The sequence below is a fragment of the Oncorhynchus clarkii genome, chromosome 21 (genome assembly GCF_045791955.1).
Source record: "Oncorhynchus clarkii lewisi isolate Uvic-CL-2024 chromosome 21, UVic_Ocla_1.0, whole genome shotgun sequence".
Taxonomy (NCBI): domain Eukaryota; kingdom Metazoa; phylum Chordata; class Actinopteri; order Salmoniformes; family Salmonidae; genus Oncorhynchus; species Oncorhynchus clarkii.
The window spans coordinates 27,204,517-27,220,038 of NC_092167.1; the positions used below are offsets into that span (position 1 = coordinate 27,204,517).

General features: G+C 44.2%; 2 protein-coding genes across 2 annotated transcripts in view; one reads left to right on the forward strand and one right to left on the reverse strand.

Moving 5' to 3' along the window:
* The window catches only part of LOC139379544 (NACHT, LRR and PYD domains-containing protein 12-like), a 151,090-nt gene that overhangs the window by 84,080 nt on the left and 51,488 nt on the right, over positions 1-15,522 (reverse strand). The gene's annotated exons all lie outside the window — the stretch shown is intronic.
* LOC139379545 (NLR family CARD domain-containing protein 3-like) overlaps positions 10,966-15,522 on the forward strand; it is a 10,937-nt gene continuing 6,380 nt past the window's right edge. The window contains exons 1-3 of the mRNA XM_071122361.1: positions 10,966-11,002; positions 11,362-13,132; positions 13,415-13,588. Coding sequence (XP_070978462.1) covers positions 10,966-11,002; positions 11,362-13,132; positions 13,415-13,588 — 1,982 coding nt within the window. The remainder of the gene's footprint in view (positions 11,003-11,361; positions 13,133-13,414; positions 13,589-15,522) is intronic.

The window sequence follows — 15,522 nt, forward strand, 5'->3', positions numbered from 1 at the left end:
AATTCCCATCAATTCCCATTATTAAAGTGGCTGGAGTTGAGTCAGTGTGTTGGCAGCAGCCACTCAATGTTAGTGGTGGCTGTTTAACAGTCTGATGGCCTTGAGATAGAAGCTGTTTTTCAGTCTCTCGGTCCCAGCTTTGATGCACCTGTACTGAACTCGCCTTCTGGATGATAGCGGGTTGAACAGGCAGTGGCTCGGGTGGTTGTTGTCCTTGATGATCTTTATGGCCTTCCTGTCATATCGGGTGGTGTAGGTGTCCTGGAGGGCAGGTAGTTTGCCCCTGGTGATGCGTTGTGCAGACCTCACTACCCTCTGGAGAGCCTTACGGTTGTGGGCGGAGCAGTTTCCGTACCAGGTGGTGATACAGCCCGACAGGATGCTCTCGATTGTGCATCTGTAGAAGTTGTGAGTGCTTTTGGTGACAAGCTGAATTTCTTCAGCCTCCTGAGGTTGAAGAGGCGCTGCTGCGCCTCCTGAGGTTGAAGAGGCGCTATGGCGCCTTCTTCACGATGCTGTCTGTGTGGGTGGACCAATTCAGTTTGTCTGTGATGTGTACGCCGAGGAACTTAAAACTTACTACCCTCTCCACTACTGTCCCATCGATGTGGATAGGGGGGTGTTCCCTCTGCTGTTTCCTGAAGTCCACAATCATCTCCTTAGTTTTGTTGACGTTGAGTGTGAGGTTATTTTCCTGACACCACACTCCGAGGGCCCTCACGTCCTCCCTGTAGGCCGTCTCGTCGTTGTTGGTAATCAAGCCTACCACTGTTGTGTCGTCCGCAAACTTGATGATTGAGTTGGATGCGTGCGTGGCCACGCAGTCGTGGGTGTACAGGGAGTACAGGAGAGGGCTCAAACGCACCCTTGTGGGGCCCCAGTGTTGAGGATCAGCGGGGTGGAGATGTTGTTACCTACCCTCACCACCTGGGGGCGGCCAGTCAGGAAGTCCAGTACCCAGTTGCACAGGGCGGGGTCGAGACCCAGTGATGGGTTAGGGCAGTGTGCAGTGTTGTTGAGATTGCATCGTCTGTGGACCTATTTGAGCGGTAAGCAAATTGGAGTGGGTCTAGGGTGTCAGGTAGGGTGGAGGTGATATGGTCCTTGACTAGTCTCTCAAAGCACTTCATGATGACGGAAGTGAGTGCTACGGGGCGGTAGTTGTTTAGCTCAGTTACCTTAGCTTTCTAGGGAACATGAACAATGGCGGCCCTCTTGAAGCATGTGGGAACAGCAGACTGGGATAGGAACTGATTGAATATGTCCGTAAACACACCAGCCAGCTGGTCTGCGCATGCTCTGAGGGCGCGGCTGGGGATGCCGTCTGGGCCTGCAGCCTTGCGAGGGTTAACACGTTTAAATGTTTTACTCACCTCGGCTGCAGTGAAGGAGAGTCCACATGTTTTGGTTGCGGGCCGTGTCAGTGGCACTGTATTGTCCTCAAATCGGGCAAAAAAGTTATTAAGTCTGCCTGGGAGCAAGGCATCCTGGTCCGTGACTGGGCTGGTTTTCTTTTTGTAATCCGTGATTGACTGTAGACCCTGCCACATACCTGTTGTGTCTGAGCCGTTGAATTGAGATTCTACTTTGTCTCTATACTGACGCTTAGCTTGTTTGATTGCCTTGCGGAGGGAATAGTTACACTGTTTGTATTCGGTCATGTTTCCGGTCACCTTGCCCTGATTAAAAGCAGTGGTTCGGGCTTTCAGTTTCACGCGAATGCTGCCATCAATCCACGGTTTCTGGTTTGGGAATGTTTTAATCGTTGCTATGGGAACGACATCTTCAACGCATGTTCTAATGAACTCGCTCACCGAATCAGCGTATTCGACAGACCTCAGCGTGGGAGCTTCTTGTTTTAGCTTCTGTCTGTAGGCAGGGAGCAACAAAATGGAGTCGTGGTCAGCTTTTCCGAAAGGAGGGCGGGGCAGGGCCTTATATGCGTCGCGGAAGTTAGAATAGCAATGATCCAAGGTTTTACCAGCCCTGGTTGCGCAATCGATATGCTGATACAATTTAGGGAGTCTTGTTTTCAGATTAGCCTTGTTAAAATCCCCAGCTACAATGAATGCAGCCTCAGGATATGTGGATTCCAGTTTGCAATGAGTCAAATATAGAACCCTAAGTATACAGAGTATATATAATATATATAGAACCCTTTATAGGAGGTTAACCTGTCTGAGTAGACAGTATATATAATATATATAGAACCCTTTATAGGAGGTTAGGAAGTGTCTGAGTATACAGTATATATAGAATATATATAGAACCCTTTATAGGAGGTTAGGAAGTGTCTGAGTATACAGTATATATAGAATATTTATAGAACCCTTTATAGGAGGTTAGGAAGTGTCTGAGTATACAGTATATTTTGAAAATATATAGAACCCTTTATAGGAAGTTTGGAAGTGTCTGAGTATACAGTATATATAGAATATATATAGAACCCTTTATAGGAGGTTAGCCTTTCTGAGTATACAGTATATATAGAACCCTTTATAGGAGGTTAGCCTGTCTGAGTATACAGTATATATATAATATATATATAGAACCCTTTCTAGGAGGTTAGCCTGTCTGAGTATACAGTATATATAGAATATATATATAGAACCCTTTCTAGGAGGTTAGCCTGTCTGAGTATACAGTATATATAGAACCCTTTATAGGAGGTTAGCCTGTCTGAGTATACAGTATATATAGAATATATATATAGAACCCTTTCTAGGAGGTTAGCCTGTCTGAGTATACAGTATATATAGAATATATATATAGAACCCTTTCTAGGAGGTTAGCCTGTCTGAGTATACAGTATATATAGAACCCTTTATAGGGCTCTTTGGTCAGAACTCTAGAGGTTCTTCTTCACTGAATTGATCTTCATTATATCCAAACACACTGGTGGTCAGGAGGCATCTCTTTGTTTGAATGATGGTCCACCTCAACTCTGGATGACTTTTTTTTTTACAGTACAATACATCATAATACATACATTACAATACAATACAATATAATACAATACATTATAATAAACTAAATAAATCACTGAGGAAAACAGACAACAGGCCATATTATAACCTATGTGTTGTGATAATAGTGGGTAAAATCACTGGGGAAGACAGGGTATACATTTTTGAAAATGTATTACAAAATAAAAACTGATATCACATTTACCTAAGTATTCCGACCCTTTGGCAGTGATTACAGCCTTGAGTCTTCTTGGGTATGACCCTACAAGCTTGGCACATCTCTATTTGAGGAGTTTCTCCCATTCATTCTTCTCTGCAGATCCTCTCAAGATCTGTCAGGTTGAATGGGGAGTATTGCTGCACAGCTATTTTCAAGTCTCTCCAGAGATGTTTGAGATCAAGTCTGGGATTTGACTGGGCCACTCAAGGACATTCAGAGACTTGTCCTGCGTTTTCTTGGGTGTGTTCAAGGTGTTTGTCCTGTTGGAAGGTAAACCTTCGCCCCAGTCTGAGGTCCAGAGCAGGTTTTCATCAAGGATTTCTCTTTACTTTGCTCCACTCATCTTTCCCTCGATCATGACTAGTCTCCCAGTCCCTGCCTCTGAAAAACATGCTCACAGCATGATGCTGCCACCACCTTTGCTTCACCGTAGAGATATTGCCAGGTTTCCTCCAGACGTGACGCTTGGCATTCAGGCCAAAGAGTTCAATCTTGATTTCATCAGACCAGAGAATCATGTTTCTTATGGTCTGGGCCTTTGGGTGCCTTTTGGCAAACTCCAAACGGGCTTTCATGTGCCTTTTACTGAGGTGTGGCTTCCATTTGGCCTCTCTACCATAAAGGCCTGATTGGTGGAGTGCAGAAGAGATGGCTGTCCTTCTGGAAGGTTCTCCCATCTCCACAGAGGAACACTGGAGCTCTGTCAGAGTGATCATTGGGTTGTTGGTCACCTCGCTGACCAAGGCCCTTCTCCCCCGATTGCTCAGTTTAGCCGGCCGTCCAGCTCTAGGAAGAGTCTTGGTGGTTCCAAACTTCTTCCATTTAAGAATGATGGAAGCAACTGTGTTTTTGGGGACCTTCAATGTTTTGGTACCCTTCCCCAGACATACCTTGTGAACGGTGGGACCTTATATAGACAGATGTGTGCCTTTCCAAATCATGTCCAATCAATGTAATTTACCACAGGTGGACTCCAATCAAGTTGTAGAAACATCTCAAAGATGATCAATGGAAACAGGATGTACCTGAGCTCAATTTCAAGTCTCACACCAAAGGATCTGAATACTTAAAGTACCAGTCAAAAGTTTGGTCACACCTACTTATTCAATGGTTTTTCTTTATTTTTACTATTTTCTGCATTGTAGAGTAATAGTGAAGACATCAAAACTCTGAAATAACACCTATGGAATCATGTATTTGAGATTCTTCAAAGTAGCCACCCTTTGCATTGATGCCAGCTTTGGACACTTTTGGCATTCTCCCAATCAGTCTTGAAAGAGTTACCACATATGCTGAGCACTTGTTGGCTGGTTCTCCTTCACTATGCGATCCAACTCATCCCAAACCATCTCAATTGGGTTGAGGTAGTGTGATTGTGGAGGTCAGGTCATCTGATGCAGTGCTCCATAACTCCTTCTTGGTCAAATAGCCCTTACACAGTCTGGAAGTGTGCCTGGTCATTGTCCTGTAAAAAAAAAAGATAGTCCCACTAAGCACAAACCTACAGAAGGACTATAGAATGGTGTAGATACTTTAGTCCCCAGATGTCTTAACCTAGAGGATTATAGTATGTTGTAGATACTCTAGTCCCCAGAGGTCTTAACCTAGAGGACTATAGCATGTTGTTGATACTCTAGTCCCCAGAGGTCTTAACCTAGAGGACTATAGTATGTTGTCGATACTCTAGTCCCCAGAGGTCTTAACCTAGAGGACTATAGTATGTTGTAGATACTCTAGTCTCCAGAGGTCTTAACCTAGAGGACTATAGTATGTTTTAGTGAAGGGTCATACTTTGGCTATTGGAGATATTTGCACTTCTTGTTCACTGATGGAAAAAGCTCACCAGCTCACTTTTGTCCAAAACCAGTTGTGTTTGACCTGTTTATTCTACAGTAATGGTTTTAAATATATTGTATCTCCTGCAGTTGATGTCTCCTAAATGGTTTTAGTGGTTCCATTGCTGTATTTGACCACTAGGTGGAGACACTGTCCATCAGTCAATCCATCAAATGTATCTTATATAGCCCTTCTTACATCAGTGGATGTCACAAAGTGCTCTACAGAAACCCAGCCTAAAACCCCAAACAGCAAGCAATGCAGGTGTAGAAGCACGTTGGCTAGGAAAAACTGCCTAGAAAGGCCGAAACCTAGGAAGAAACCTAGAGAGGGACCAGGCTATGAGGGGTGGCCAGTCCTCTTCTGACTGTGCCGGGTGGAGATTATAACAGAACATGGCCAAGATGTTCAAATGTTTATGGATGACCAGCAGGGTCAAATAATAATAATCACAGTTGTTGTCGCGGGTGCAGCAAGTCAGCACCTCAGGAGTAAATGTCAGTTGGCTTTTCATAGCCGATCATTCAGAGTATCTCTACCGCTCCTGCTGTCTCTAGAGAGTTGAAAACAGAAGGTCTAGGACAGGTAGCACGTCAGGGTTCCATGGCCGCAGGCAGAACAGTTGAAACTGGAGCCAGGATATCTCTGAGGCATGGTCCTAGGGCTCAGGTCCTCCAAGAGAAACAGAGAAAGAGAGAGAGAGAGATAGGAAGCGAGAGAAAAAGAGAGAGAGAATTAGAGAGCATACTTAAATTCACAAAGGACACCAGATAAGACCTGATAAATACTCCAGATATAACAGACTGACCCCCCCCCCCCCCCCCCCCCCCCCCCCCCCCCCCCCGACACATAAACTACTGCAGCATAAATACTGAAGGCTTTGACAGGAGGGGTCGGGAGACACTGTGGACCCGTCCGATAATGGCCCCGGACTGGGCCAAACAGGGAGGATATATCCCCAACCACTTTTCCAAAGCACAGCACACATGTTCGCCGAATACAACCTGTGTAGATGTTACAGTGAAATGCTTACTTGTGTGATTATTCTGATGAAGGCCTGAGCGTTGAGCTTTTAAACTTGCTTAAAACCTCTTAAGCCTACCCCCTCCTTTTTTGAACATTTTGTTAAAAATCGCGCAACTTTTCAGCGTCCTGCTACTCATGCCAGGAATATAGTATATGCATATGATTAGTATGTGTGGATAGAAAACACTCTGAAGTTTCTAAAACTGGTTAAATCACGGCTGTGACTATAACAGATTGTGTGTTTCATCGAAAAGCGCAAGAAAAACTGCTCACTGAAAGCTAAAAATAATATCCATGCGTCACTTTCATGGATTGTTAAAAGGGCACAAAATGAATTATGGACCTGCATGCAATTCCTACAGATTCCACACGATGTCGCCATTGTCGTCATTATCCGGGGAGTTATTTGTTGGTAAAACCAACTAACTGGATTCAATTTCTTCCGGTCTCCGCCAGGATGTTTTGAAGTGCACATTTTCGGCCATTGATTTGAAGACGAGGAGCTATTGAATACACATCGCCCCGTGATCATTTTGATAGATTATAAACGTTTACTAATACCTAAAGTTGGATTACAAAAGTATTTCAAAGTGTTTTGTGAAAGTTTATCGTCAACTTTTTTAATTTAAAAAAATGACGCTGCGTTTTAAAACAATGTTTTTTCTGAATTACACAGCTTCCATAGATGGCTATTTTGGGTATATATGGACCGATTTAATCGAAAAAAAGACCCAATAGTGATGTTTATGGGGCATATAGGAGTGCCAAGAAAGAAGCTTGTCAAAGGTAATGAATGTTTTATATTTTATTTCTGCGTTTTGTGTAGCGCCGGCTACGCTAAATCTTTTGTTTACGTCGCCTTCAGGCATTTTGGGGTGTTGCATGCTATCAGATAATAGCTTCTCATGCTTTCGCCGAAAAGCATTTTAAAAATCTGACTTGTTGGCTAGATTCACAACGAGTTTAGCTTTAATTCTATACCCTGCATGTGTATTTTGATGAACGTTTGAGTTTTAACGAGTACATTTAGCATTTAGCGTAGCGCATTTGCATTTCCAGGTGCCTAGTTGAGACATCTGCGTCTCAAGTAGGAGCAAGAAGTTAAATAAAACAAATATTTATTTATGGTCAGCTATGCGCCCTTTCCTTTTCAATTATGATTATATTTTTTGGGTAAACTCACGTTGGTTGAGCGACCTCCACTACATTCCAGGCTTCACATCGTGAAATATGTTGAGGCAAATTACAGACAGTAGCCTACAAGTAGCAAAATATAACTCAATAGATAGAACATGACATGTGTTTCATATGGCTTGTGCTCTTGCTGCTGTTTAATGCTCTCGGTTTTCATGTGAAGCATATTTTTATACTTGTTTGTATCTATTGCAAAGACATTGGCAACTTTGTTCTGAAGTTATTGGTGATCACAGTGTCACGAAAGTCGTAGAGAGGAGACCAAGGTGCAGCGTGATTAATATATATCTTCCTTTTAATAAATAAGAAGACTGAACAAACTATACAAAACGACCGTGACCGCTAAATGCCACAAGTGCAGACCTGCAACATCACATAGACAATAACCCACAAACCAAACTGGAAAATGACAATGGTAAACAGCTGCCTCTGATTGGGAACCAATCTAGGCCACCATAGACCTACATATGCCTAGACTAAACACACACACCTAGACATACAAATACCCTAGACAATACAAAACAATCATATCCACCCTCGTCACACCCTGACCTGACCAAAACATAGAATACTAAGGTCAGGGCGTGACACAGAGAGACTGATAAACCATGTGATTCTATGTTTACCAGAGATCTTCTGTGTATAAAGTCAAGTGGAAGGGCAAAAAAGCATCTAACGACACTCAGCTGTTCTACGAATGGTCTGAGGCAAGTGTTAGATTTACGAGTGTTTTCAAGTGCAACGCTAATAATGATAGTTTTGGGAAACAACTCTTTTATGAATTCCCGGGGGGTGAATGTTATCAGCACCTCACAACCCCAAGCTGTACACTCCACTCCCCATCCCCCACAACCAGAGTCTGAGAGTCTAGGGGGAACCATAAACCTGCCTCCCTGACCTGTGTATTTTCCATTACCATTCCACTACCTTTCCATCACCATTCCACTACCTTTCCATCACCATTCCACTACCTTTCCATCACCATTCCACTACCATTCCACTACCATTCCATCAGCATTCCACTACCTTTCCATCACCATTCCACTACCATTCCATCACCATTCCAGTACCATTCCATTACCATTCCACTACCTTTCCATCACCATTCCATCACCTTTCCATTACCTGTCCATCACCATTCCACTACCATTCCATTACCATTCCATTACCATTCCACTAACATTCCATCACCATTCCATCACCATTCCACTACCTTTCCATTACCTTTCCATCACCATTCCACTACCATTCCATTACCATTCCACTACCTTTCCACTACCATTCCATTACCATCCCACTATCTTTCCCACTCTTCATCCCCATGTTTATCTTCCTCAGTGTGTTTAAATAAAGATCCTGTGTGTTAACTCCTGGGCTGCTAGATTCCCCTCAAACCGGGGGTGGAGTCAGTGAGTCAAACCAGAAAAATATGTAGAGGGGCGGAGTCAGTGAGTCACAAACCAGTAAAATACATAGAGGGGGCGGAGTCAGTGAGTCACAAACCAGTAAAATACATAGAGGGGGCGGAGTCATTGAGTCACAAACCAGTAAAATACATAGAGGGGTGGAGTCAGTGAGTCACAAACCAGTAAAATACATAGAGGGGGCGGAGTCAGTGAGTCACAAACCAGTAAAATACATGGTGTGGTGGTTAGTTTCTGTATTACCAAATGAGGAGAGACAAACTTCACACACCAGTCAGAGTTATACTTAAACTACATATTTAATAATAAAAGCTTTACATTAGCACTTGACTTTCAACGATTCGCCATTTCTAATGAACTGTTGAGTGTCAACACAATGGCTACTGAGATCTTTTATAGCAAAGATCCACCCCCTTTGACATGACAAACCACACATATTTAGGAACTGTTCACAAATAAATACTTTTACTTGAGAGAGGAATATCCCATAGCCAGATAGCAGTCGCTATAAATTATCGTTCAGTTTGGTCCCTAAGACGAGGTTCTAATCTCGTTCCTGGTACTTCATAGTACAAAAACACCAACTCATCCAATGACATTTATCAATTGTCAACTCTAGATACTCCCATCTCAAGTAAACCCCCTTCTTGACCCCACTCCTGGACAAGCTCACTGAGGGGAGTGAGTCTCTAGGTCATACTCTATCCCAGGACAAGTGCAACATCAGAGAGGACATACAATGGTTCCAGACACTACCACACACATCCCCCAATAGAAAAGGAGGGAGTGACTTGCGCACCGACATTGTGGAGACAATAATAATTGGTTCCTCATTAATCACGACATCCCTTCGTAATGGTTTAAGCAACTTCCTACACTAGAGTCCAAAGGGATACAATCTAATGACAAGTATCTCACATAAGCATATTATGCAAATAAAACATCTTAATGTTACCCAACAAATTCTGATTCATCTGCCACTCGGGTCACTCGCTTTCTAGGTTCTAATGATGAACTTGGCCTTAAAATGGGAAACCGGACCCTGGATAAAAACATAAATGACTAAAATGTCAAAAGGAAATGTTTAACATATTAATTTCTTGAATATTTTTTTTATATATATAGTGATTTCATAAATGTATCATTTATATAGTTATTTATTATAAATGTTGTTATTTGTTACATTTGACTGTAAAACCTAGCAGTAGTACTGATTTCTCTGAGAGTGAGGCAGATATACAGCATTATTTGTCTCTCTGAAATAAAACTAAGTGATTGATTTTAAACAAATACATGTCTGTCATTGAACAATCACATGCCATGATTAGATAGAGAAAAAACACACCAATATCAACATTTCTGAAAATGGATATAGTTTCCCCATCTGAGCTCAGAGTAGATGAGAGATGTAATGTTTGTCTCTGTTGTGTTGAAGCCCAATCAAGCAGAAGAGACGAGCCTCCCCTGTTCCCAGCTGTGTGTCCATGAAGAGTGACTGGTCTATGAGTCAACCTCTAAACTTTAGAGAGGGAGACTTTTCTACTGAACAAAGGTAAGAAGAACTCATGGGTCAGTGAGTTAAACAACACTGTCTCTAGTCATTTCTCCTCTCACATTTTCCCAATTATTGTTGTTGTTTTCATAATCCATAGGCTAATCATTTTGTCCATTTTCATAGTCGTAAAACAATATTTAACAAACACATTCCCCCAGTGTGTGTGTGTGTGTGTATACAGTGTGTGTGTGAGTATGTGTGTGTGTGTGAGTATGTGTGTGTGTGTGTGTGTGTGTGTGTGTGTGTGTGTGTGTGTGTGTGTGTGTGTGTGTGTGTGTGTGTGTGTGTGTGTGTGAACTCCCTGGATGAGGAGATGTAATCTCATGTTTTGTCCACAGAAACCAACAGGAGAGATCAGAGTCAGAGATTCTCAGTGGTCAGTCTTCCCAGAGTCATCAAACAGACCTGGCCTCCATATTCAGTGTATGTGGTCCTGTTATGTACATTTGTTTTTGTTTACCTCAAGTAAAGTTGATCTGTCAATAATTCATTAATGTGTTAATGAGAAAGAATTTCTTCTCTTGCTTAAATAATTTACTTTATTTATTTCAGATGCTTGAAGAGAAAATTATGACATTTGTGAAGAACGAGCTGAAGATGTTCAAGAGGATTCTTAGTCCAGAACTCCCAGAAGGCTTTGAGAGTCAGCAGCAGGATAAGGAAGTGGTGGATGCTGAAGATGAGAAGCAGGAGAGCAGTGCCAGAGAGGGGGCTCTGAAGATCACACTGCACGTCCTGCGGAAAATGAACCAGAAGGAGCTTGCTGACACACTGGAGAAATGTAAGATCTGTCTGCCTCATGTTGAATGATGTTTTATAACATTTAAAAGCTGTAGCTAAAGTACAGCTAAAGTAGCTGTGTAACTCAATGATATTGTAGCAGCCTTAACACAACACCTAGTGACCTCTTCAAGTAGCAGCAGGGATGTGTTGTGGTGATTAATTTAGAGAGAGAGAGAACATTAATAACACCATCCATAATATCAATAATAATATAATCAGTCACACCCGTCTGTAATGCATTATGAAAACATTTACACATTTATACAGTCAGTTAAGAGAATAAATTATTATAATGTACAACTTTATAACAGTCCTACAATACTGTAGACATTAAAATATCCTCTGTTTTATTTCTAGATTCAGATGAGCTTGCTGTGATTTGCCAACGTGAAATCAAATCTAATCTAAAGAAGAAGTTTCAATGTGTATTTGAGGGGATCGCTCAACAAGGAAACCCAACACTTCTCAATAAGATCTACACAGAGCTCTACATCACAGAGGGTGGAACAGGAGAAGTCAATAATGAACATGAGCTGAGACAGATTGAGACAACAACCAGGAAACAAGCAAGACCAGAGACTGCAATCAAATGTAACGACATCTTCAAACCCTTAACTGGACAAGACAAACGTATCAGAACTGTGCTGACAAAGGGAGTCGCTGGCATTGGAAAAACAGTCTCAGTGCAGAAGTTCATTCTGGACTGGGCTGAAGGAAAAGCAAATCAGGATGTCCAATTTGTATTTTCATTCCCTTTTCGGGAGCTGAATTTGATGAAAGAGGACAAACACACTTTCATTGAACTTCTTAATTACTTCTCAATGGAAACCAAACAATCAGGAATCTCCATCTACAACAAGTACAAAGTTCTGTTCATCTTTGATGGTATGGATGAGTGCCGACTGCCCCTAGACTTCCAGAAGAACAAGATCTGTTGGGACGTCACAGAGTCAACCTCAGTGGATGTTCTGCTGACAAATCTCATCAAGGGAAATCTGCTTCCCTCTGCTCTCCTCTGGATAACTACCCGACCTGCAGCAGCCAATAAGATCCCTTCAGGATGTGTTGACCAGGTGACAGAGGTACAAGGGTTCAATGACCCACAGAAGGAGGAGTACTTCAGGAACAGATTCAGTGATCAGGACCTGGCCAGCAGAATCATCTCACACATAACGACATCAAGAAGCCTCCACATCATGTGCCACATTCCAGTCTTCTGTTGGATTTCTGCAACAGTCCTTGAACACATGCTGAAACATAAGAGAGAAGAGATGCCCAAGACTCTGACTGAGATGTACACACACCTTGTGGTGTTTCATACTAAACAGAAGAATGAAAAGTATCTTGGGAAAGAAGAGACAGGTCCACACTGGAATAAAGAGAGCATTCTGAAACTGGGAAAACTGGCTTTTCAACAGCTTGTGAAGGGCAATCTGATTTTCTATGAAGAAGACCTGAAAGAGTCTGGCATTGATGTTAATGAAGCCTCAGTGTACTCAGGATTGTGCACACAGCTCTTTAAAGAGGAATGTGTGCTGTACCAGGACAAGGTGTACTGCTTCGTACATCTGAGCATTCAGGAGTTTCTGGCTGCTGTATATGTGTTCCTCTCATTCATCAACAACAATGAGAATCAAATGGACAAACTGCAAACAAGTGACAAGTCTGAAGTTACTGTCTACAAGAGTGCTGTGGATAAAGCCTTACAAAGTGAGACAGGAAACCTGGACCTTTTCCTCCGCTTCCTTCTGGGCCTCTCACTGGAGTCCAATCAGAAGCACTTACGAGGTCTACTGAGAAAGACAAGAATCAGCTCACAGAGCCATGAAGAAACAGTCAAGTACATCAAGGAGAAGATCAGGGAGAATCCCTCTCCAGAGAGGAGCATCAATCTGTTCCACTGTCTGAATGAACTGAATGACCATTCTCTAGTGGAGGAGATCCAAAGCTTCCTGAGCTCAGGAAGTCTCTCAAAACCCAACCTGTCACCTGCACAGTGGTCAGCTCTTGTCTTTGTGTTGCTGACTTCAGAAAAGGAGCTGGATGTGTTTGACCTGAAGAAATACTCCAGATCAGAGAAAGGTCTTCTGAGGCTGCTGCCAGTGGTCAAAGCCTCCAGAGCTGTTCTGTGAGTAAATAAAATGACATTCAAGTACTAATCAGCTAGAAGAAACATTCAATTTAGAGTAAAAAAGTATAATTATATGTATATAATATTATATTGAATGAATGCATTGATGTTCACGTTATTATAACAAAATGACCACACAATTCTAGGAGATGTTAGATGAATCTATATGTTGTTTGAGAGAATAAACCAAATTAACCAAATGCATCTGCCATTGCCCTTCTACACTACTGGTGTTAAATTAACAGTGTGTTTGTGAAGTCATGATGATCTCTTTGTCAGGCTGTCAGGCTGTGGAGTCACAGAGGGAGGCTGTGCTTCTCTGGTCTCAGCTCTGGAGTCAAACTCCTCACACCTGAGAGAGCTCGATCTGAGTAACAATGACCTGAATGATTCTGGAGTGAAGCTGCTCTCTTCTGGACTGGGGATTCCCCACTGTAAACTGGAGACTCTGAGGTCAGTATTATCAGATATGAAAGCACTTTATGTATGTAGTTCTCCCATTTGAAAAGTCGTAATTATTCGGTTATATTCACTTATTGTCACGGTTTTCTGTATGTGAAGGACAGTCGGACCAAAATGCGGCGTGTAGATTGCGATCCATGTTTATTTAAACTAACGTAAAACACTAATCGATACAAACACTACAAAACAATAAACGTAACGAAAACCGAAACAGCCTATTACTGGTGCACATACACACAGAACAAGGACATCAAGACACTGAGGACAATCACCCACAAACACACAGTGAAACCCAGGCTACCTAAATATGGTTCCCAATCAGAGACAATGACTAACACCTGCCTCTGATTGAGAACCATATCAGGCCAGACATAGAAATAGACAAACAAGACATCCAACATAGAATGCCCACCCAGCTCACGTCCTGACCAACACTAAAACAAGGAAAACACACACGAACGATGGTCAGAACGTGACAGTACCCCCCCTCCAAGGTGCGGACTCCGGACGCACAACCTAAACCTATAGGGGAGGGTGTGGTTGGGCATCTGTCCGCGGTGGCTGCTCTGGCGCTGGACGTGGACCCCACTCCATAATAGTCTTAGTCCACCTCCTTAGCGTCCCTAGATAGGCGACCCTCCTTAATGGCAGCTCGGGACAGAGGGGCAGCTCGGGACAGAGGGACAGCTCGGGACAGGGGTAGCTCGTGACTGAGAGGAAGCTCAGCACCGAGAGGAAGCTCAGCACCGAGAGGAAGTTCAGCACCGAGAGGAAGCTCAGCACTGAGAGGAAGCTCAGCACTGAGAGGAAGCTCAGCACTGAGAGGAAGCTCAGCACTGAGAGGAAGCTCAGCACTGAGAGGAAGCCCAGGCAGGTAGTTGGCTCTGGCAGATCCCGGCTGGCTGGCGGATCTGGAAGATCCTGGCTGAATGGCGGATCCTGGCTGAATAGCGGATCCTGGCTGACTGGCAGATCTGGAAGAGTCTGGCTGACTGGCAGTTCTGGCTTCTCCATGCTGACTGGCAACTCTGGCTGCTCCATGCTGACTGGCTGCTCCATGCTGACTGGCGACTCTGGCTGCTCCATGCTGACTGGCGGCTCTGGCTGCTCCATGCTGACTGGCGGCCCTGGCTGCTCCATGCTGACTGGCGGCTCTGGCTGCTCCATGCTGACTGGTGGCTCTGGCTGCTCCATGCTGACTGGAGGCTCTGGCTGCTCCATGCTGACTGGCGGCTCTGGCGGTTCCTTGCAGACTGGCAGCTCTGGCGGCTCCTTGCAGACTGGCAGCTCTTGCGGCTCCTTGCAGACTGACAGCTCAATGCAGACTGGCAGCTCCTTGCAGACTGGCAGCTCCTTGCAGACTGGCAGCTCCTTGCAGACTGGCAGCTCCTTGCAGACTGGCAGCTCCTTGCAGACTGGCAGCTCCTTGCAGACTGGCAGTTCTGAACAGGCGGGAGACTCCGGCAGCGCTGTAGAGGCGGAAGGCTCTGGCAGCGCTAAACAGGCGTGAGACTCCGGCAGTGCTGGAGAGGAGGAAGGCTCTAACTGCGCTGAACAGGCGGGAGACTCCGGTAGCGCTGGAGAGGAGGAAGGCTCTGACAGCGCTAGATAGGCGGGAGACTCCGGCAGCGCTGGAGAGGCAGGCGCACTGTAGGCCTGATGCGTGGTGCTGGCACTGGTGGTACTGGGCCGAGGACACGCACAGGAAGCCTGGTGTGGGGAGCTGCTACCGGAGGGCTGGGGTGTGGAGGTGGCACAGGATGGGTTAGACCGTGAAGGCGTACTGGAGATCTTGAGAGCGGTGCTGGCACAGGACGTGCAAGGCTAGGGAGGTGCACAGGAGGCCTGGTGCGTGAGACTGGCATCATCTTCACCAGCCGACTAACACGCACCTCAGGACGAGTATGGAGCACTGACCCAGGTGC